Source organism: Podarcis filfolensis (assembly GCF_964270895.1).
Source record: "Podarcis filfolensis genome assembly, chromosome: 6".
NCBI classification, from domain to species: domain Eukaryota; kingdom Metazoa; phylum Chordata; class Lepidosauria; order Squamata; family Lacertidae; genus Podarcis; species Podarcis filfolensis.
In genome coordinates this window covers 12,223,929-12,247,718 of record NC_139609.1, presented here as the reverse complement: position 1 = coordinate 12,247,718, position 23,790 = coordinate 12,223,929, and the positions used below count along the sequence as shown (strand labels likewise).

Below are 23,790 nucleotides of genomic sequence, written 5' to 3'. Positions count from 1 at the left end.
TCTCAAAAGCCTTGCCCAGAATCAATTATTGAACAATATACAAAGATTAAAGCAGTAATAAAACTACAAAACAGCATGTGTGCAATTCAGTCCAACAGGAAATAGATACTTTCAATTGGCTTTTTAATTAACTATTGTGCTGATTAATTGCTAGTGCTCACTTTAATTAACGTTTTAATTAATTAAAACAACAAGACAGTAATTAAAACAGGAATGGACAACCTGTGGTCCTCCAGATGTTACTGGATTAAGAATGATGGCAACTAAAACCAGTGGCTACTTGAGAATGATGGGAATTGGAGCTGAACGTCATCTAGAAGGCCACAGGTATCCTATATCTGCATTAAATAATAATTTATTATTTATACCCCGCCCATCTGGCTGAGTTTTCCCAGCCACTCTGGGCGGCTTCCAATCAAGTGTTAAAAACAATACAGCATTAAATATTAAAAACTTCCCTGAACAGGGTTGCCTTCAGATGTCATTTAAAGATAAGATAGCTACTTATTTCCTTCACATCTGAAGGGAGGGCATTCCACAGGGCGGGTGCCACTATTGAGTAGGCCCTCTGTCTGGTTCCCTGTAAGTTCACTTCTCGCAACGAGGGAACCGCCAGAAGGCCCTCAGTGCTGGATCTCAGTGTCCGGGCTGAACGATGGGGGTGGAGATGCTCCTTCAGGTATACAGGGCCGCGGCCGTTTAGGGCTTTAAAGGTCAGCACCAACACTTTGAATTGTGCTCAGAAACGTACTGGGAGCCAATGCAGATCTCTTAGGACTGGTGTTATGTGGTCCCGGTGGCCACTCCCAGTCACCAGTCTAGCTGCCGCATTCTGGATTAATTGCAGTTTCCGGGTCACCTTCAAAGGTAGCCCCACGTAGAGCGCATTAAAGCACCAATTATATACCAGATCATCATAAAACATTCCATAAATAAAACTTCAAGACCAAGGCAAATTTAAAAATATTTCAGCAGTGTCGAAGAGCGAAAAGATTTTGCACAAAGCAGACTTGAGCTGCTGGGGCACCTTTTTCCATCTCCACAGAAATGTTTGCATCATAAACAAATGTTATTTTAGAACTGCAATGTAATAGAATTTTATGCCATACTTGTGGGCTTGAACAGCAGACACTGCCTCAATGGACACTGAAGTTACACAAATTGTTCATCAATTGTAACATTATTATACGGCATAAAACACTGTGGGAGAGTCTCGATAAATAAATATGTGGACTTTGTGAATTCCTTTGGAGGGCTGAGAGAGAAATAAGCTCATAATACAAAACTTGACATCACACATACCAAACCACAGATAGATATACTGATTTGCAAAGCAAAAAGTAAACTGATCGGCCCAAAAGATTTTTGACCGTGCTACAGTAAAACCTGCGCCTGCCTCCAAGTTTTATTTGCAAACTTACATTTTGGATGAGAGTTTCTCCAATCAACATTCCAAAGATATCTGTAAATGTAACAGGCTGCCCAGACCTCTTCTTTTTCCATAATGCTTCAATATATCGCTTTACTTTCTGAGGAGTGAGCAGTTTTAATGGGTTGTGACTGACACAATTCTTCAGCTCCTCATTTATTTCCTTTGGTCCTTTTACTGGGAAATCTGGGTGAGAGTACAAGGTTGACATATACCTGCAAATGGCCACAAGCAAGTTTAGAGTTACTGTGCAGAACATCTAAAATCATTTCCAGCAGCAGCTGAAGATGTTTCAGTACCAAGGTAAAAATAATAATCCCTTAACTCCACCCTCTGGATGATTTAAGATAGCAAGAGAAACGATATACTGTAAAATACATGAATCAGGAGCAAACTTATTGGGGGGGGGTTCACTTTCATCTGAAGATGCAATTACAAAATTTCCTACATTGCAATATTTCATTCATGTAGGGACGCCGCTGGTGCTGTGGCCTAAACCACTGAGCCTCTTGGGCTTGCCGATCAGAAGGTCGGCAGTTTGAATCCATGCAAAGGGGGGAGCTCCCGTTGCTCTGTCCCAGCTCCTGCCAACCTAGCAGTTTGAAAGCACACCAGGGCAAGTAGAAAAATAGGTACCACTGCAGTGGGAAAGTAAATGGCGTTTCCATGCACTCTGGCACTCATTGTGACTCCCCCATGCACCAGTAGCGGTTTAGTCCTGCTGGTCACATGACTTGGAAAGCTGTCTGTGGGCAAACACTGGCTCCATTGGCCTGAAAAGCAAGATGACCGCCGCAACCCCATAGTCGCCTTTAATTGGACTTAATCATCCAGGGGTCCCTTTTTTCAATTTCATTCATTCAGAAAGCATTTTAAAATCACAGAATCAAAGCACCAGAAGAGCCTAGAGCAGTGAGGGCCAAACGTGGCCCTCCAGCTGTTTTTGGACTACAACTCCCATCATCCCTAGCTAACAGGACCAGTGGTCTGGAATGATGGGAACTGTAGTCCCAAAACAGCTGGAGGGCCACGTTTGGCCATCACTGGCCTAGAGGCTCAAGCCAGACGCTCCGTCAACTATTAACTGAAAAGGGATTTGCTTCTGCATTGGTTTCCATTCCTGCAACCTGGTTAACAGGATCAGCAGATAAGGAACTCAGGATGTTCCTATTCAAAACCATTTCAACTTTTCATGCATTGACCTACATCTAGAAAGAATGAGATTTGAAGGAAGTTATTATTATATAAGAAAGTTGAGATGAGGACAGTTCGGTGGGGAAACATACCATGTGGATCCAGATAAGCCAGCGATATACGTTGCACAGTCCAGAATTCCAGATTCATACAGTGCTTTCATCACCCCAGCAAACCCCACTGTGGCACGGAATCCACCACCAGATCCCAATATTGCAATCACTGGTACCTGGATAAGCATACAATAAAGATGGATTTTTAAACATTCAATGTGTGTGGCATAGTTTATCCATCTACTGAATTTTTTAAAAATGATTTTTTATTGGAAATTTTATTTATAACTTAACACTGAAATATTATGTCTACTGAAATTCTTTTGTTCCTACAGACCTAGGTAGTTTCTGGATCACCTAGAGGGAATAAAATCACCTCTGAGAAAGGCTATGGGGCAGTGAGAACTATATTCCTCGTCTTCAAATAAAAACATTCTCTTCCATTCTTCTTTTCTATCCATGCCTCACCCTTCCATTTTCTGTTGCCCTCCCTGCTGTCAAAATTTACAATGTAAGCTCCTTAGAGTGGAAATACATAGCAAACCCCTCCTTATGTTACTTTGTAAATCAAATTATACATTTATGGTGCTGTGGAATTAAAACATAGGGGCGCGGGTGGCGCTGTGGGTTAAACCACAGAGCCTAGGACTTGCTGATCAGAAGGTCGGCGGTTTGAATCCCCGTGACGGGGTGAGCTCCCGTTGCTCGGTCCCAGCTCCTGCCAACCTAGCAGTTCGAAAGCACGTCAAAGTACAAGTAGATATATAGGTACCGCTCCGGTGGGAAGCTAAACGGCATTTATGTATGCTGCTCTGGTTCGCCAGAAGCGGCTTAGTCATGCTGGCCACATGACCTGGAAGCTGTACGCCGGCTCCCTCAGCCAATAAAGCGAGATGAGCGTCGCAACCCCAGAGTCGGTCACGACTGGACCTAATGGTCAGGGGTCCCTTTACCTTTATCTTAGAATTAAAACAAGCTGCCAACATTATTCGACTGGTACACCTCTGACAGCAGTTTTGCTTCTGACTCAGCTGAACAATCTGATCCTCTTTAAATACTGGTTTCTCCTCAACTCCCACAGTTGTTCTGCCCTTTTTGGTGGTCCACAGTCACTTTTTCAGGTTTATACAAAAGAGTCTGATGCTACATTAGATATCATACCATCCAAACTAAGATTCCCACTCTCCTAAGCCTAAAGGAAAAATAAAAATGAGGGTGGGAGGGAGAGACTGGTCTAATTGTTTAAAATTAAGATTAAAATAAAGTCCCAGACATGCGACAATTTCCAGAAAACAAATCCTAGCATCCAGATTTTGCCAGCAGAGGCTAGAAAATGAGTGTGTTGAACTTTGAAACAAAAAACTGCAGGACTATAGATAGCAGGAATAGATAATACATCTCAAAGTCAAGCATTAACAAAGCCAACTGAGTAAATATGCTCAGCACCAGATATGCTGCTGGTATTTTAACAGTCTGGACTACAGACACACCTATTCAGTAACTTCGTTTTATGAGTATTTGCATTTAAAAAAACTCACTACTGAGATTCTGACAGCAACAACCATCTTGGCTACTGACACGAGCCTTCCAAACTTACATCACGGGTAGAAGTCAGGTCTGTCCCCAGGAAATTGTTCAGATGGTGCATTACTTTAGTTTTCCGCTGCTCTCGGAAAGCCTTTTCCTCATCGCACAATGCCATGCTGAAACGGAGGTCTGTTGATGAGCTGCCGGGTAAAAAACAGAGAAGTTTTACAGCATGGAATTATATGAAAATGATGTACCGATGATATTTAACACCAGGCATAGGCAAACTCCGGCCCTCCAGATGTTTGGGACTACAATTCCCATCATACTTGAACACTGGTCCTGTTAGCTAGGGATGATGGGAATTGTAGTCCCAAACATCTGGAGGGCTGGAGTTTGCCTATGCCTGTTAAACACCAAGTAAAATTGCAAAAATGTATAAAACAAGTTCAAATTTGTTTTTATCATATGCGGTGGGCATGTATACAAGTAAAGGCTTTCTGGGAAATGATATACAATGAATGAAAGAAAATGTTTAAGAATACATTTGTTAAGAAACCAGAAGCCCTTTTGTGAAGTATAATAGGTGAAGAGTTACCAAAAGAGGATAAAATACTTTCTATGTATGCAACAACAGCAGTGAGAATGCTACTAGCCCAGAGAAGGAAAGAAGGAGAAGTACCAACAAAAGAAGAATGGCAGATGAAACTGATGGAATACGCAGAGTTGGCAAAACTGGCAGGGAAGATCAGAAACCAGGAAGATCAAGGATTTTTTTAAAGATCAGAGTAAAATTCTTAATTTATTTTTAAAAACCACTGTAAACAGTTAAAATCATTGGCAGCATTGTAATGGCACTTGTAATGCGGAACTGACTACGATAACTATTGGCAATTATATGTCAGTGCTATTGTAAATTTTTATATGGGAGTGGCTGATAGTTGCTGATACTCTACTCTGTGACCACCAAGAGACTTCATTTAGACTTTATTTTCTCAACACAAAGACAGTTAACCATCTTTAATCCTATTAAAAATCAATGGGCCAAGCACATTTAACTGTGTTTAATTGTTCCCTCTGTGTTTTAGAAGAAGAAACAGCAACCGCCATGAAAACTGGGCATTTGCCCTTTAAACTTGTACATTAGATGTCATATTCTGTGTTCTGCAGAAAGGTTACAGTCCAACAGATTTCCAGGCTTTCTAGTTTTATGTACCCAAAATCTGCAACATTTTTAGAATATTGCAAATATTGCTTAGAATCTAGTATGGTACATTTGAATCCCACCAGTTTAAATAAGTGGGATAATTAAGCACATGTCAAATACCTCCTCTGAAGATTAATGGGGCTTGCTGGATAATAAGAACTTCCTACCTGATATTTTCAATGCTAAGTTATTCTAACAGTTAGCTCTACACAGTTAATTTTACAGCTTCACACTTAAATTTACAAAACATAGCAAAGCAACGACAACCAAAACCTCCTCTCAAAACCATACTGCTTCTCAAATCTCTAAATTTCTGTCTTTATTGCATTAAGATGACTTACCAAACTTCAAGAGATACCTCCAAAGTAACGGTAATGACCTAAACAAGACAAGTGGGGAAAGATCATGGTCTTTCTTTGCAGTTAAATGATAACCAACACCAAAAAAATGTAGTTTACTCAACGATGCAATTAATTAAGCTATGGAATGACAGAAACTTGTAGAAAGTACAGAACTTAAGAGGGCAACTAAGTAAGATTAAAAATAAAACCCTCATAGGATCAGACCCAAAGGTCCATCCTGTTTCTCACAGTGGCTAGACAGAGAATTCCAGCAAGTTAAAAGAAACAGACCAAAGCTTGTAGCTTGTCCATCGTTCAGCCTGGACACTGAGGTCCAGCTCTGAGGGCCTTCTGGTGGTTCCCTCACTGCGAGAAGTGAGGTTACAGGGAACCAGGCAGAAGGCCTTTTCGGTGGTGGCGCCTGCCCTGTGGAACGCCCTCCCATCAGATGCCAAGGAAATAAACAACTATCTGACTTTTAGAAGGCATCTGAAGGCAGCCCTGTTTAGGGAAGTTTTTTAAGTTTGATGTTTTGTCATGTTATTCTGTTGGAAGCCGCCCAGAGTGGCCGCCTGGCAGATGAGAGGGGTATAAATAATAAATTTATTATTATATTTATTATTATAATTGTTGTTTTGTTGTTGTTGTTACAATGCAGGAGTGGCCAGAGAAAAGGGGTGGCAGTGCATGTCATGCTTCCATTGTGTGCATGTACAGCACTGAACTCCCTACAGCTCTTCAACTTTCCCGCCCTGGTGGCTTTGTGCTTCTGAACTTTCCTGTCACCTGTTCCTGAAACCATCACCTGGTGAAGTGGCCTTCCGACTTTCAGGACAGTGCTTTAATCCTACGCTGCTGCAAAATACCCCCCTTCACTTCTACAATTCATCTGACTTTTACTATACAGTGGTACCTTGGTTCTCAAACTTAATCGGTTTCGAAAGTCCGTTCCAAAACCAAAATGTTCCAAAACCAAGGCGTGCTTTCCCATAGAAAGTAATGCAAAACAGATTAATCCATTCCTGACTTTTAAAAACAACCCCTAAAACAGCAATTTAACATGAATTTTACTATCTAAAAGATAGTAAAGATATCTAAAAGAAGAGAGCCAGTGTGGTGTAGTGGTTAAGAGCAGTGGACTCGTAATCTGGTGAACCGGGTTTGATTCCCCGCTCCTCCACATGCAGCTGCTGGGTGACCTTGGGCTAGTCACACTTCTCTGAAGTCTCTCAGCCCCACTCACCTCACAGAGTGTTTGTTGTGGGGGAGGAAGGGAAAGGAGATTGCTAGCTGCTTTGAGACCCCTTAAGGTAGTGATAAAGCGGGATATCAAATCCAAACTCCTCCTCCTCCTCACGAGACCATTGATCCATAAAATGAAAGCAATAAACAGTGTGCTGCAGTCACATAATCAATCCACCAGTAGCTGAACTGAGTTCCACACAGTCACAAAAACAAAACAAAAAAGCTACAAAAACACAAAACAAACTGCAAAAACAGATAGACCTCAGCGTAATACTCAAAACAGAAGTGTGGCACTCAAAACGGAGCATGTTCAGCTTCTAGGTTTGCAGTGTTTGGGTTCCAAGCTGTTTTGAGTATCAAAGCGTTTGAGAACCAAGGCACCACTGTATCCATTTACTACTGTAAATACAGCACCACCTTAACTTGTACCACCTTCCCTGCCCTTGTTGGATCATTTGCTTATTTGGTGCCTTTAAACAAGACACCCCCAAGGCAGTTTACAGAAGAAAAGGTTGACTTCTTCCGCCTCGGGCAGCCAAGTGTCTTGGACCGACTCTGTCCACGGCCTTCTTCCCTTTGTGGATAATCTTCCCCAGCTCCATCTGCTCCCAACTCCTTAAAAATATTTAGCACTAAGGAGACATAATTAGAGGCAAACCACAAACGAAAAGCCAGCTGACAGCTCCTCCCTTCCTGTGTGCTTAACTTAGATTCCCCTCCAGCTCTCTTTGCCAAGTGGTGAACCAAACAAGCAGCATGGCTCCAGGTCAATTGTTTCTCCCTGGGTGGCAAAGATAAAGTCTTGTTTCTTTTTTTGGTCTGCCCAGCTCCTTAAAGCACCATATATATTGATGGTGCTGATCATAAAAATAAATATCGCCCTTCTCTCTTCCACTGACATTTTAGAAGTGTGCCTTCCCCCATATCAACCTTCTCAGTGGTGGTTATTAGGATGGCGGCTAACAGATTGAGGTTGATCCTGACAAGACAGAAGTTCTGTTTTGGGGGGACAGGGGCAGGCGGATATGGGGGTCTCCCTGGTCCTGAATGGGGCAACTGTGTCCCTGAAGGACCAGATGCGCAGCCTGGGAGCCATTTTGGACTCACAGCTGTCCATGGAGGCACAGGTCCATTCTGTGTCCAGGGCAGCTGTCTACCAGCTCCATCTGGTACACTGGCTGAGACCCTACCAGCCCGCAGACTGTCTTGCAAGAGTGGTGCATGCTCTGGTTATCTCTCGCTTGGACTACTACAATGTGCTCTACATGGGGCTACCTTTGAAGGTGACTTAGAAACTACAACTAATCCAGAATGTGAAAGCTAGGCTGGTGACTGGAAGTGGCTGCCGGGACTATATATATAAAGGATATTCACTGGCTCCCAGTACGTTTCCGAGCACAATTCAAAGCATTGGTGCTGACCTTTGAAGCCCTAAATGGCCTCGGCCCAGTATACCTGAGGGAGCGTCTCCACCCCCATCATTCAGCCCGAACACTGTGGTCAAGTGCCGAGGGCCTTCTGGCAGTTCTCTCACTCCAAGAAGTGAGGTTACAGGGAACCAGGCAGAGGGCCTTCTCGGTAGTGGCACCTGCCCTGTGGAACGCCCTCCCATCAGATGCCAAGGAAATAAACAACTATCTGACTTTTAGAAGGCATCTGAAGGCAGCCCTGTTTAGGGAAGTTTTTAAGGTTTGATGTTCTGTCATGTTTTTAGTATTCTGTTGGAAGCCGCCCAGAGTGGCTGGGAAAACCCCAGCAGATGAGAGGGGTATAAATAATAAATTACTACTACTACTACTACTACTACTATTATTATTATTATTATTATTATTATTATTATTATTATTATTATTACAATGCAGGAGTGGGCAGAGAAAAGGGGTGGCAGTGCATGTCATGCTTCCATTGGTGTGCGTATACAGCACTGAACTCCCTTCAACTTTCCCGTCAAAGAAATTACCAACTATCTGACGTTTAGAAGACATCTGAAGGGAAGTTTTTAATGACTGACGTTTCAATGTTTTATATATATATTGTTGGAAGCCGCCCAGACTGACTGGGGAAACCCAGCCAGATGCGCAGGAAATAAAGTCTTCACCAAGGAAAATGGTAATATTACTAATAGTATAAAAGGTGTTGCAATTGCCTTGCCATTTCCCCAAGCTCTTTCTCTCCTGAGAAAGCATTACCAAGCTAATCCAACAGCAATAAGGATCTAGTTTTAATCATTTTTTAAATGCACATCATGCCCTTTTCCTATGATCAGCACAGTTAATAACGTTGTCTCATTATACAAGTAAATCACAACAGCCTTGTAAGCCAAGTTACTATTGTTTGAAAGGGCCCTGCTTTATAGCATCCTTCACATCATACTAAATTCCACCATGATTAAAAAAGGATTATCACTGTTGGACATGGCTACATGGGATACATTATATAAAAGAACTGCTTCTATACACTCATTGAATCAATGTATTTATATGTTTTGGGTTCTACTGCTGTCTTTTAACTTGTTTTTTGCATTTGTTTCATTTTACAGTAGGCTGCTGTTAGTCCTACTGAAAACTTTGATTTTGAAGCTTATGAACTTCCACCCTGGAAGTAAGGAGCAGATTTGTAATACTTTAATGACTAGAGACACTCTTAGCCCTCCATAATACTGCACAATGCCAGTTTTGCCACCGACATCAATGGAACTCATATTCTACCAGCGGAATTTTGAAACCTACTTTATTAATGATGAGTGAGACCTCTTTCTTCTCTCCCACTTTCAAAGAAGATATGGGGAACGTTGCTGTACCAATTGTCTCATCCATCACATAATTTGCATCCATAAGAGTGACCTGCAAAAGATAAACATTATTTTTTTTTATTTTAAAAAACCACCTATTTGCCTTTATGATAACATTCATTAAAGGCAACATACTTGCCAAGCAATTATTAGTACACCTTTGTCAGATATGGCAAAGCAGAGGAACCAAACTTGATATATCTAAGCATTTTCTTTTTCTTTTGTCATCCAATTGCCTTTCTCTACTGCCATTTCTGATGTACATTTTTGGGTCCCGTTCTCTATCTAGACCACTAGTATAGATAGATACAGTGGTACCTCGGGTTAAGTACTTAATTCGTTCCGGAGGTCCCTTCTTAACCTGAAACTGTTCTTAACTTGAAGCACCACTTTAGCTAATGGGGCCTCCTGCTGCTGCCGTGCCACCAGAGCACAATTTCTATTCTCATCCTGAAGCAAAGTTCTTAACCCCAGGTAATATTTCTGGGTTAGCAGAGTCTGTAACCTGAAGTATATGTAACCTGAAGCGTGTGTAACCCGAGGTACCACTGTATCTGGTTTCAGGGTAGCTTCCTGTTCCTCAGTATGAATGGGCAGACTCTGATAATGCACCAATCACCTATTTTTCAATATATCTTGCCAGGAATCTAGGACAGCTGCAAATTTGCCCACCTCGTTCCTAAGCCATGATGGGTTATTTAAAAATACTAATGTAGAAAAAAATCAGAAATTAAGCAGGAAAAAGGAAAATTCAAGCATTGGTGTACATTAGTATACATTAGTGTACAACAAACTGAGCATGAATGAGGAAAATAAAATATTAAAATCTGGCAGAAATATGCTCAATGAAGATTCACCACCAGTAGACAAAAACATTTTGAAATAGTGTGCCCAAAGACTCATACTATTCTAACATCAGAGCAGCCACATACTAGAATGAGGCATGGAAAGGATTCTGAGATCAAGACAGGCATCTGGGGGCCAGTTCAAAAATGCAATATTATGATATGATTTTTAATCAGTTGGGTATTCAGTGTATTACTTGAGACTTGTGGGAATTGATTCCCTTGAAACAGTGTTGTATTCTGAGGTGATATGTGAATCTTATCTGTTGTGTCTGATCTGTTGTAATAGTCCATTCATGCATACAACTCACTACAGTGGTACCTTGGTTCTCGAATTTAATCCATTCCAGGAATCCGTTCGACTCCCGAAATGGTTTGAAAACCAAGGCTTCCTGCACTCAATCGGAAGCCGTGTCCGACGTTCGGCTTCCAAAAAACGTTCGCAAACCGGAACACTCACTTCCGAGTTTGCGACGTCCGGAAGCCATTTTGTTCGACAACTAAGCCGTTCAGCTACCAAGGTACCACTGTACTTAGTGCTGCAGCTATTAAAATAATTAACTCGCAGATGCGTGCCAATGGTTGCACAGAGTATGACATTCCAACATCATAAAGATGTTGATCTATAGCCATTTCTTTACTTTTCCCTCCTTTGCTCATTCTCATAGTGTAGAATGGAGATCATCAGTAAGTGGCCCCAAAGGCAGGGGAATGTAAAAGGAGATGCTAAACATATACATTACTCTGATGACCATATAATTTTGCAGAATTTTGTGTTATTATTTTGTAGTTAACACTAGCTGAAGCGGACACTTAATCACCACTTCAGTCTGGCCCCATACACCAGAGGCAGGAGAAAGTAAATTGTAATTAAATTCAAGAAATTAAGGAAACTTTGAATTTCATGAACTCTGGTAAGTATGCTCAGAAATATCATTTCCAACTACAAGGTTTTGCCTGCCACTTTTAAGCTCTTCTTGCTGTTAGATTTCCCCCTCTTCTTCTCAAAGGCCAGGTTTATTTGCTTGGGAATAGGGCTGGGGAGAGAATGAGAGCAGTAGGAATGGCTGGCAAAGCCCATTTCCAGCTAGACCAAATTCAGAAGGGTCTGGGCCCAGCTCAGAATGGAGCGTTTCCATCTTTTTGAATCCTTATTTCAAATTTCCCCAGCTTTGCATTTCCCCCATTACTAGTTGGTCATGGGTGTCATTGTTTCATTTGTCAAACTAACAACATTGGTTAACAAATTTACTTGAAAAATAAGAATTTAAGCAGAGAAGGGTAGGCCTCCACAATGATACATTTCTAAGGACTGAATTACAAACTAAATTTAATACTGTGTACATTATAGAAATGTGATAGTAAAGGGAAAGCACTTTTGCAAATGGCACTGCATTACTGTCAGATAAACACTCTTATCCAGCCTACACAACATTATTGGTTCTTTAGTGTTAGCTTTCAGAATTTTCGTCATGTGTTTCCACAAGCAGCTGAGCATGTCAATTTAAATTATTAAATCTATTACAATAAAAGCAGGTTTCTCAATGTTCCTTTTTAAAGCTGCCCAGTGGGAAATTATTTCAATTCACCCTAGTTATAGCAACAGAAATGAGCGAACTAGCTAGCCCCTTAAGAAAATTCCTTTCGATATTTTTTTCTGCCTCCGAGAATAAGGGAAGTTCACATAATGCGTACTAAGAACAGCATAAAGAGAAATAAAAGAGGATGTTGCTGGAATGAAAGCCCCAATTTGGAACAGATATACTCATTTAAGCTCAGCACACATATACCATGCATGAGAGTATTGGATTTCCTTCTATCACAAGCACCAGTAGGCCCCTTGCTACTACTCATAATGTCCTAGATAATGTGGTGAATGGATGTGGTTACACAGCGTTGAGTGAAGAGAACAACACTCAATTATGATCTCAGAGTTGCTCATTTATTTACTCTTGTTTTGTTTGTTCCAGTTGCAGCATTAAAAAAAAAAAATTCAAAGGCTCAGTTCTGTTGAGATATGAAAGCTTTGCCTCACAAAGTTTCCTTATCTTATTTAAAGGTAAAGGTACCCCTGCCCGTACGGGCCAGTCATGTCCAACTCTAGGGTTCTGCGCCCATCTCGCTTAAGAGGCCGGGGGCCAGCGCTGTCCGGAGACACTTCTGGGTCACGTGGCCAGCGTGACAAGCTGCATCTGGCGAGCCAGTGCAGCACACGGAAACGCCGTTTACCTTCCCGCTAGTAAGCGGTCCCTATTTATCTACTTGCACCCGAGGGTGCTTTCGAACTGCTAGGTTGGCAGGCGCTGGGACCGAGCAACGGGAGCGCACCGCGCCGCGGGGATTCGAACCGTCAACCTGACGATCGGCAAGTCCTAGGCGCTGAGGTTTTACCCACAGCGCCACCCGTGTCCCTCTTATCTTATCTTATCTTATTTACCCCGACATTAAAGCCATTCTACAAATGGGGAACGAGGTCGTGAGAGACTTAGTTGCGCAGGGCAGGTCCTCAAATGACCTTCTCTTCTCCAAACCTCTCAAGAAGCCCACAGGTTGCTCTCTCTTCTCATACTGAGTGAGCCAGATCTCACCGAGGTGGGGGACTCCTGGCTGGGCTATATCACTTCAGACTGCCGGTCGGGATTCACATGTTCCTACTAACAAATTAACTCCCTGACCATAGAAAACTCAATGTAAAGGGGAAGAGTTCAAGCCTAGCTTGATGTATTCATTTCCCACATGAAGCTATCTTTTGGGGGAAGAGTTCCATTATGTGAGCTCTCACCTGTAACCTGATGTAAAAAGGTAAAGGACTCCTGGATGGTTAAGTTCTGCCAAAAGCCACTATGGGGTTGCGACACTCATCTCGCTTTCAGGGCGAGGGAGCCGGTGTTTGTCCACAGACAGCTTTCTGGGTCATGAGGCCAGCATGACTGAACCGCTTCTGGCGCAACGGGACACCGTGATGGAAACCAGAGCACACGGAAGTGCCGTTTACCTTCCCGCCACAGTGGTACCTATTTATCTACTTGTACTGGTGTGCTTTTGGACTGCTAGGTTGGCAGGAGCTGGGACAGAGCAACGGGAGCTCACCCAGCCGCAGGGATTTGAACTGCCGACCTTCTGATCGGCAAGCCCAAGAGGCTCTGTCTTTAGACCACAGCATCACCCACTATACTGCAAACATAGGTGTACCGTCTCTGTAGGAAATGCCTTAGTCTAGTAATATTTTTGCTCACTTTTTGCTGAACTCCCCAGCCTGTAGCAATGTCCTTCTTCAGTCCCTTGTAAACTCAGGAAATTCATACCTAGAACACTGTGGACTGGAAGCTTGAGCGTTCTGCAAACACGTTACCAATTCTACATTCTTCCCCCCTTTGTCAAACCATGCTTCTGGACACCATTTTGCAAATTCAGCAAGAAAGATGAATAGACTTAAAAAAAATGCAAACTTGTATAAATTATTCTGAATACTACAGTTTTCCTGAGGTAAGTTTAAATATCTTTGGAACAAACCAGCAAAAGATATAAGCAGCCCTGCACATATGACCCCCGGGCCAATATAACGTGTGCTGGTACCTCCAAAACATTTTCCTGCTTGGGGTCCAAAATTATTTCGAAGGTTTCATTCCACTCGGGGTTCACGTTGTTGTTGATGTGTGTCGTTCTCTTTCTGCTATCTGGGGCTGTCGGGATGAACAGTTCCACATAGGGGTCAGGAGTGTCCACTGAAATAAAACAAAGACACGCAAGAATCAGTAACAGACTCTTCAAAAACATGGAGGTAAATCGAACAGCCAATTGCACTCAACAGAATCTTCACCAACTGCACTTCCGTTTGTGTGTTTCTTCTGCGCAGACATATGAAACCCTGGGCTGAACAGATGCTATTTTGCACAAATCGAGTTAAGGCCACAGCCCTGTGCCCAAGATGTGCTGGCTAGGGAGAGCTAAAATTTGGCAGAAGTCCTTACATTGATGCATCTTCAATACACCTCCCACAATGGCCCTACACTAACAGGATTTGAAGCATAGAATGCAGTGTTGCCTGATCACCACTGCCAGTGAAAGGGCCAGAACACGCTGGCACGGAAAGAGTAGACTTAATGTCAAATATTTTGCTTGCTCAGAGCCCTCACCTTGCTCCTAGAGCAGCACATCACATCAATAAAATATGTGAAACAAGTACAGTAAAGGTAAAGGACCCCTGAACGGCTATGTCCAGTCAAAGGCGAATATGGGGTTGTGGCGCTCATCTCACTTTCAGGCCGAGGGAGCCAGCATTTGTCCACAGACAGCTTTCCAGGTCATGTGGCCAGCAGGACTGAACCGCTTCTGGCGCAACAGGACACCGTGATGGAAACCAGAGCACATGGAAGTGCCATTTACCTTCCCACCACAGTGGTACCTATTTATCTACTTGCACTGGTGTGCTTTCAAACTGCTAGGTTGGCAGGAGCTGGGACAGAGCAACAGGAGCTCACCCTGTCGCGGGGATTCTAACCGCCGACCTTCTGATCAGCAAGCCCAAGAGGCTCAGTGGTTTAGACCACAGCACCACCTGCTGTGCAGTCACCTCTCATGCAAGGATTCCACTCCAGGGGCAGCATGTATATGCAAAATGGTGCACAGATAAAAGCTGCCATCGGAAAGCTGGGGAAACCCCACATGGAGGACCTCCCTGCATCTCCACTGCCAGAGGAAGAAGAAACCTGGCTCCCTTGATTCCAGATCTGCTCCAGCCTTTTCTTCCCCAGCCAGAACCTTCCTGAGGGCACAGCCACACTGGCCTTTTAATAACAGGTGTTATTTACTTAATATACCGCTTAATTGCCAACGTGTCTTCTAAGTGTTTTAGAAGTATAAAACCAATTACTGTACACACACATATATATATATATATATATATATATATATATATATATATAAGCACACATAATTAAAATCCGCAATAAAACAAGTCCATCAAAACATTAAGCTAAACATCCAATAAAACAAGCCTATTAAAAGAGCTCAAAAATCATAATTGCTAATACGGCAATTAAAGCAGGAGGTTCAGGTCAGGAGATCAAAGGAATGCTCATCTGAGAAGCTGGTAGAATGTCAATGCATATTTTAGCAGGCAGACCATTTCACAACAGTAGTTGTTGTTGGTATTCATCTGCCTCGATAGACAATGGAATGTTGCCTCCAGGAGTGAAATAGAGCAACGTGTTTGGCACCAGCTTGGCTGCAGGAGTTGCGTGTCAAGACCCCGAAGCCACCCCCTCGTTGAGAAATAACACACACAAAGACACGGATATTAGGTTAATGTTATTGGGCAAATTTGGCCAGCTTTATTGATTGCAGAATGTGAGCGGTATTGGTTTAGGCACTGAATGGACCCGACTATATGACTCCTGCCCGATGCGCAGGAAGTCTGGTAAGGGTAAACCACAGGAAGGGGAAGCCCTGTCAATGCATACCAACTCGAGCTCCCCCTGGTATTCCCGTCGGGGTCGTGCCATGGCCCTAGCCCCCAACCCGGGCTTTGGACAAGATCAACACCCCCGGATTCCTTTAACGGAATACCCTTAAGCTTGGAGGGGCAGGTGATGGCCACACCTCACCTCCCCCACCACAACCCTAACAAAGTTGTGAGGTTTGCTACACGGCAGGCGAAAACCAAATGGCCAGTGCCAATTTGCCAAGCCCTCAACGGCGACCAGCCAAGAACCATAGCAAAGTCAGTGCCTAAACCTGCAAAATAGGGAGGGAGGGCGGGTGATTGAGGAAGCGAGCGAAGAGGAAGCCCTCCGGCTCGTGCCTCCATTTAAATGGTCCCGGCCTCGCCCCGCCCCGGCCAGCAGATTGGCTGGCTGGGATCCCCCGGGCAATGGGGGACTAAGTCCCCCGCCCCCGGAGGGGAGTGGGTGGCCACGCCGTCCACCACAACTCCTCCCCACTGGGAAGTGGAGTGGATTTGCTAGAAGGAAGCATACAAGGCGCCACCCAACTGCCTAAGGGACTCCACTCTGGATTTGTGTTGTGCTTAATCCTTACCCTTTTCTTCTCCCAAAGATATCCCACAAGGCAGTGAAGGTTCAGGATCGGAGTTTTCCTTCTAGATGGACTACCTTCCCAGGTTAATGAGCCCCATCTGTCCCTCACTTCCCTCTAGAAACTGCTGTCTTTGCCATTGGACGTACCGTTGGTCTCATCCGCTCAAGACCTCATTTGAACACAATCATTTTAATGTTTCTCGTATTATTTTCAAACCACTTAGAAGGCTCTGTTTCAAGAAGTATGTAAATTTTGTTACATAAAATGAAAAATAATCATTTAGAACAAGCAAAAAAAACAGCAACCCTCAAATCTCAGACCTGGGAACAACTCCAACATCGCAGAATTCAGCTTTGTGCCTGCACGCAGAGTGCTGAACTCAGAAGTGACTGAAAACATCACAAAACACGTCACTAAAAGAGTGGAATGGGGGCAGGGTGGAAGGGTGGGGGTGCACTTTTTTGCGCTCCACCAACGTGTGGGGAGGGGGCAGGAACGGAACCCCCAAGCAAAATGGTTACTGACTGTACTGCCCCTTATCCACTACACCCCTGTGTACAGGTACTGCTTCTGCTAGCACACAGCCTCTCCAGACTGATGACGCTGTGCCCCAAAACTCCTGATAAATGCTCCCGATGACCCCCATATATATGTCCCATTGACCCACTGACAGTGACAGGTCTTCAACGTTCACTCCAAGGCAAAGCGTTTTCGTGCCAAGTAGAAAGGATGTCTTAAAGACCACAGCAACTCTCCCTGAATGCCCACGTCTTGATCTTATAAACTTAGGTGGTGTTGAACCAAGTATTGCATCTAATTCACCTACCCAGATCTCAATTATACAAGCCAGGCCAGCTCCCTCATCCGTAATTAAATCATAGGTGAGTATATAATGATTAAATCTTATTATGTACTGACCTGGCATTGAATAACAACACCAGGCTTGGAGTCTCAGTAGACAAGTCACCAGTCACCAGCAAGGTAAGATCAGCAGAGGAGATGACCTGAAGCCACTTTCCCCTTCTATTTGTTTGATTTTTTTCTGCTCCCTGTCATTCACCATACCATAGCTTCCCCTCCCAGAATGCCCATACCCCACTCCCAATCCTTACTCCAACACATCACATGGCACTCATCCTATACTTGCACTAGAATTAATGGCTTTCCAGTTATTCAAGTGTGTAACCACATCTATGATCTCAACCAAGTGACGGCCCCCTCAGGACTCCCCCTCTCACTGAGTTGGAAACACACACCTGACACAGTCTGCCATTTCTGTTTCCCACTCAGGAGTGAATCATTCTCTCCAAAATGGCAAAAGGAGTGACCCCAAAATGTCCACCCTCTGAGGTCACCCCTGTCAGGGCAGTCCAACAGGCCTTGGTAGTATATAAGGCTAGAGAACAAGGAGCTTTGAGACAGGCCAAATGTTTCCAGAATTCTCCATCTCCTTCTTCCCAGGGTTTTCCAGCAGGTGATAAAGATAAAGGTAATGGTACCCCGACCATTAGGTCCAGTCGCAGATGACTCTGGGGTTGCTGCGCTCATCTCACTCTATAGGCTGTGGGAGCCAGTGTTTGTCCGCAGACAGCTTCCGGGTCACGTGGCCAGCATGACTAAGCCGCTCCTGGCGAAACCAGAGCAGCGCATGAAAACGACGTTTACCTTCCCACTGGAGCAGTACCTATTTATCTACTTGTACTGACGTGCTTTCAAACTGTTAGGTGGGCAGGAGCTGGGACCAAACAACGGGAGCTCACCCCGTTGTGGGGATTCAAACTGCTGACCTTCTGATCAGCAAGCCCTAGGCTCTGTGGTTTAGACCACAGCGCCACCCGGATCCCTTCGAGCAGGTAATAGGTAATGGTAAAGGTAAAAGAACCCTGGACAGTTAAGACCAGTCAAAGACAACTATGGGGTTGCAGCACTCATCTCGTTTTTAGACTGAAGGAGCTGGCATTTGTCCACAGACAGCTTTGCTGGTCATGTGGCCAGCATGACTAAACTGCTTCTGGTGCAACAGAACACCATGCCAGAAACCAGAGCTCACAGAAACCAGAGCTTTACTTTCCCGCCACAGCGGTACCTATTGCACTGGTGTGCCTTCCAACTGCTAGGTTGGCAGGAGCTGGGACAGAGCAAGGGGAGCTCACCCTGTCACGGGGATTCGAACCGGCAACCTTCTGATCGGCAAGCCCAAGCTCAGTGGTTTAGACCACAGCGCCACCCGCATCCCATCACCAGCAGGTGATACTAGTAACCCGTCAAGGCAAAAGAATTGCCAGGGAGAAACTATCAAACATACCCACCCCAGTTTCTTACCTTTATAAGTACCAAACGGACTTATAAAGATATCACTTTTCATAGTAGTTATCATCTTGCACGTTGCCGAGACTCCAGTTACATCTGCAAATGTTTGTAGGTGAGCAGCAACTTCACTTCAGTGGGGAGCCGAGACGTAATGGCAACTCTCAGTCAAAGATCTTTAGATGACTACAGTGGTACCTCAGGTTAAGTACTTAATCCGTTCCAGAGGTCCGTTCTTAACCTGAAGCTGTTCTTAACCTGAAGCACCACTTTAGTTAATGAAGCCTGCTGCTACTGCTGCCGCCGCACTGCCAGAGCACAATTTCTGTTCTTATCCTGAAGCAAAGTTCTTAACCTGAAGCACTATTTCTGGGTTAGCAGAGTCTGTAACCTGAAGCATATGTAACCTGAAGTGTATGAAACCCGAGGTACCACTGTACTTTTTTTCTCTTTGCAGAAAGGTTTTTTGCAAAATGTGTCATCAAAGTTTGCCCTCAACATTTCCTTGGAACAGTATCACTGGCCTCCTTCACAATCATCAATAAAGTCCCGAGATTATCAGCTACCAATATGAGAAACAAACTTGCCCATCTGTGCAATCTGTAGGGAAAGAGACTCCCTCTCACCACGTGAGACTGCCCCACAGTGCTTTGTGCCATATGAATATGTTACCATTCACAAGCAATTAGTTTCATTCAAAGGAATATGAGACAGCATTTGCCACTGAAACCCACAAGTATTGCATAAACCTCTGGCTCTGCTGCAATTCCAAAAAACATATATTTGTATATGCAGGAAAGGAAGGAAAAATAGATCAGAAACTAACAACAACAAATCCACGCACAGGGTTCTGGATGGGCTATAACTCTGCCTACCCACCCGGTTTCCTATGCACACAATTACTTTGAAAATTCATTAGTAGTAAAGTTAAGCAACATGTGCCGAAATTTCAAAACTTCAGCCCCTGGTATTGTTGAGCAAGGGTGAGAATGCATAGGAAAGAGAAGCACATTGATGCATTAAATGATCACACCTTAATTTCTAAAGGGGAGATAGAGCAGATGTTGTGGGCCACAACTGTCACCATTCCAAGTCAGTATGGCCAATAGTCAGGGGTGATGGGAATTGTAGCCTGAAACATCCGAGAGGATGAGCAGTGGTCACCCCTATTCTAAGAGTTCATACTAGATTGCCTTTCAAACAAAAAGCACACTTTTGGCTTTACTTTCTGTTTTGCCATAAGGACTCAGCAGAATTTGCACACACCCCTTTCTTGACCACAGCTAACCTCTAAGTTTCAGTAAGTGAATTGCTGAATTCTAAGTCAGTCTAAGAAGAGTGAAGGAAGCAAACACACTCATTGACTTTGCTGCTACAGTGATACCTCGGGTTACATACGCTTCAGGTTACATACGCTTCAGGTTACAGACTCTGCTAACCCAGAAATATTACCTCAGGTTAAGAACTTTGCTTCAGGATGAGAACAGAAATTGTGCAGCAGTGGCACAGCGGCAGCAGGAGGCCCCATTAGCTAAAGTGGTGCTTCAGGTTAAGAACAGTTTCAGGTTACGTACAGACCTCCAGAACAAATTAAATTCTTAACCCGAGATACCACTGTACTGGGAAGTGTAAAATAACAAGTAAGCCTATCATTTTTTAAAAAATAATACAGTCAACAAAAATGCTGTTTAAGGAACCCGCATTACCTTAGTCATTGATTCTAACTGACTGATTACAATTTAAAAGCCAGATAAAAATAGCAAGTTTAAGATTAGACCCCTCTCATACGGGAAGAACCCAGCATGTGTAACTTAGATCACATGCACACACCAAAATATCCCACAGAGCAATAGGAACAAAGCTGAAGTGATACTTACGCATGTCGCCAAAAGACCCTTTGGTGACATTCTTGGCTTGCTTAATCGTCACGGTAAAGATGTGCGAATACTGGTGTTCCACCTGCATGCCAAAACAACAGCTGATGTTAGGAAGGAAATGAAAGGCCACAGAGCGCATAAATCAAACAACCCTCTCCAACCCATTTTCAACTTGTCTAAGACATTCCCCAAGTTTGTTTTCCCAAAAGCAAATGAAGCACCCACTGGAAGACAAAGCATCCTGAATCAGAAGTCTTCAGCTTTACTGAACATTGAGACTACATTGAGCGTAACCGACTAGAACTACTCCTACACAACTGCTCGTTCCCCTCGCCACCACACCTTTGTGTTTTTAATTTTTAGCGTCAATGAATTCAACACTCCTCCCCTTCAAGCACTGGTATTGCACAGACATTTCGTTAGTCATCAAAAAACACAGCAGGGGCTGAGGAAGCCAAAAGTTGTTTTATAGATGCCTTTAACTTTACCCTGTGCTTGTAATTCCCTCCTACGGGAAAGGTACAATTATACCTAAATACTACATTGCAGAAGGCATACCGTATGCCTATGTGCATGTGGAAATGGGTTTACATTCAGGATACTTACATATACTAGAGCAGTTGTTTTCCAACTTTCTAACTTCACAGGATCCTTTCCACACTGGCCTGGCTCAGACCCCATGCTAAGCCACACAACAGCTTGCCAGGACCATGCAAATGTCCTTTCCTATCAAGACAGGCAGCTTTATTGACGCCACCAGTAACGCTGTGTTCTGTGATGTAGTACCCCAACGTTTTGCCCTAACCTGTTAGGCCAGACTCTCTGCTTTACCCCAAATCACCTTCCAGTTTGGCTGCACAATCAAGGCAGCTTTTGACATCAGCTGGAAGGGAAATTGGCTGGAAGGGAAATTGACTTCTGCTGCCTCTTCCAGGTCTCCTCTCTCAGTGGCTTTTGACACAGCGAGTTGCATTCTTGTATCAGCCCAGCTATGAGTTTTAGCTGAGGGTGAAGTTCAGTATTGTGCCATCGGCGTTCTTTAACAACCAGGTTCCTTTGTAATAGCCCCAGGTTCCTCCTTGGACCCTGGCAAGATATATTCTGCAATTTTGTAGGACCTGGGCCGGATTTAAGTTTGATTAAGCTACTGAAGGGACGCGGGTGGCGCTGTGGTCTAAACCACTGAGCCTAGGACTTGCCAATCAGAAGGTCAGTGGTTCAAATCCCCGCGACGGGGTGAGCTCCTGTTGCTCGGTCCCTGCTCCTGCCAACCTAGCAGTTCGAAAGCACATCAGAGGACAAGTAGATAAATAAGTACCGCTCTGGCGGGAAGGTAAACGGCGTTTCCGTGCGCTAATCTGGTTCGCCAGAAGTGGCTTAGTCATGCTGGCCACATGACCTGGAAGCTGTACGCCGGCTCCCTCGGCCAATAAAGCAAGATGAGCGCCGCAACCCCAGAGTCGGCCACGACTGGACCTAACGGTCAGGGGTCCCTTTACCTTTAAGCTACTGAAGGTAATGGGGCCCTTTATATGTCCAGCTGTCCTTTGTCAACAACAAATTGTCACTGTTTTTTGTGTTGAATATATGCTATATGGTAACTTATGGACCTAATAGGTATCTAAAGCCATTTGCACATAACAAAATATGTATTTTATCAAAGTAATTGTTGAACTGAAATACAATTAAGAAGTACTTATATTAATAGTGAAATACAATTAAGAAGTAGTTTATTAATAGTGAAATAATTACCAGTGATATTTTTGGGAGCAGGCTATCAGGCAGGGCCCATTGCTTACATCATATGAGCCTACACAACACAAAACACTGTTGCTGTATGTTGGTTTTATTTTATTTGTTTTTTATCTTATATTTTGGAAATGTACATCCAGTTGTTGTTTTTCTTTAAATTTTTGGGGGGGCCCAAGAGAGTGGGGCCCTAAGCTATAGCTTGTTAGCTTATACGTAAACCCGGCACTGTGTAGGACCATACTGAATCTGCAATTGGGAGACCCTACACATTTGTGGAGTAGCTGTCCCCAATGTACTGAGGACACTCAACTTTATTGTCCTTTCAACAGCTAGTCTAGGAACAGATTTATTGGGGTGGGGAGCTGGTTGATAAGAGGAAAACATAATGAGGGTAAAAAACAAATAAATTAAAAGAAATTAACAGGAATTCCTGTTTTCCGACAGTATCTGCCCAGCTGACGCACCTCAAACACCATAAACAAGGCTGGGTTTTAACAATACAATGGCAGGGTTAACTTGACATTATTGTCAGAATATTAGTTTATTAACTAGCTTAGTTGCCTGGGGCAAATAAGGATCCTTTTCAGGAAGTAGGCAGAGAACTTTTTATAACAGGGGTGGGAGACCTCAGGCCAAAAACAGCCCCCCAAGGCTTTGTATCTGGCCCTCAAGAGTCCACCCAGAACAAGGTGGGAACACGAGGGAACACAACTTCAAGGCTGAAAAAGGTCCCCACTCCCGTTTCATGGAGTGAAAGTTTGTTCTTCTTCTTCCTTCATGCCATCAACAGAAGCGAAAAATATCTGGTGGGGTTAGGGTCCTTTGCTTCTAACCGGCAGGTACTGCGTGGCTAACAGGGTGCCAGCAAGCTTCCTTAGGGAAAGCACGCTGATCTTGCTTCTCTTTATATACCGTATTTTTCGCCCCATAGGACGCACCGGCCCATAGGACGCATAAAGTTTTTTGGGGGGAAATAAAGGGAAAAAAATTTATCCCCCCCCCGGCGCTTGTGGTGCCGGCAGCGGGGAGAAGCGCTCTTCTCCCCGCCGCCCGCCTTGAGATCAGGTCCGGGGACAGCGGGGAGACGCGCTGCGCCTCCCAGCTGTCCCCGGAGCTTGCAGGGCAGGCAGCGGGGAGAAGCGCTCTTCTCCCCGCCGCCCGCCTTCAGACCAGGTCCGGGGAC

The 23,790-nt window shown here is 44.0% G+C and overlaps 1 protein-coding gene and 2 long non-coding RNA genes across 3 annotated transcripts in view; 1 reads left to right on the top strand and 2 right to left on the bottom strand.

Annotated features, from left to right (window-relative positions):
* LOC310765314 overlaps window positions 1-23,790 on the bottom strand; it is a 197,672-nt gene that overhangs the window by 21,163 nt on the left and 152,719 nt on the right. The window lies entirely within an intron of this gene.
* LOC310765312 overlaps window positions 1-23,790 on the top strand; it is a 112,477-nt gene that overhangs the window by 21,165 nt on the left and 67,522 nt on the right. The gene's annotated exons all lie outside the window — the stretch shown is intronic.
* PLA2G4A (phospholipase A2 group IVA) overlaps window positions 1-23,790 on the bottom strand; it is a 91,652-nt gene that overhangs the window by 18,703 nt on the left and 49,159 nt on the right. The window contains exons 3-9 of the mRNA XM_083620098.1: window positions 20,856-20,937; window positions 14,209-14,357; window positions 9,726-9,839; window positions 5,752-5,789; window positions 4,274-4,403; window positions 2,716-2,852; window positions 1,422-1,644 (exon numbers count right to left, since the gene is read on the bottom strand). Of these exons, the coding sequence (XP_083476224.1) occupies window positions 1,422-1,644; window positions 2,716-2,852; window positions 4,274-4,403; window positions 5,752-5,789; window positions 9,726-9,839; window positions 14,209-14,357; window positions 20,856-20,937 (873 nt within the window). The remainder of the gene's footprint in view (window positions 1-1,421; window positions 1,645-2,715; window positions 2,853-4,273; window positions 4,404-5,751; window positions 5,790-9,725; window positions 9,840-14,208; window positions 14,358-20,855; window positions 20,938-23,790) is intronic.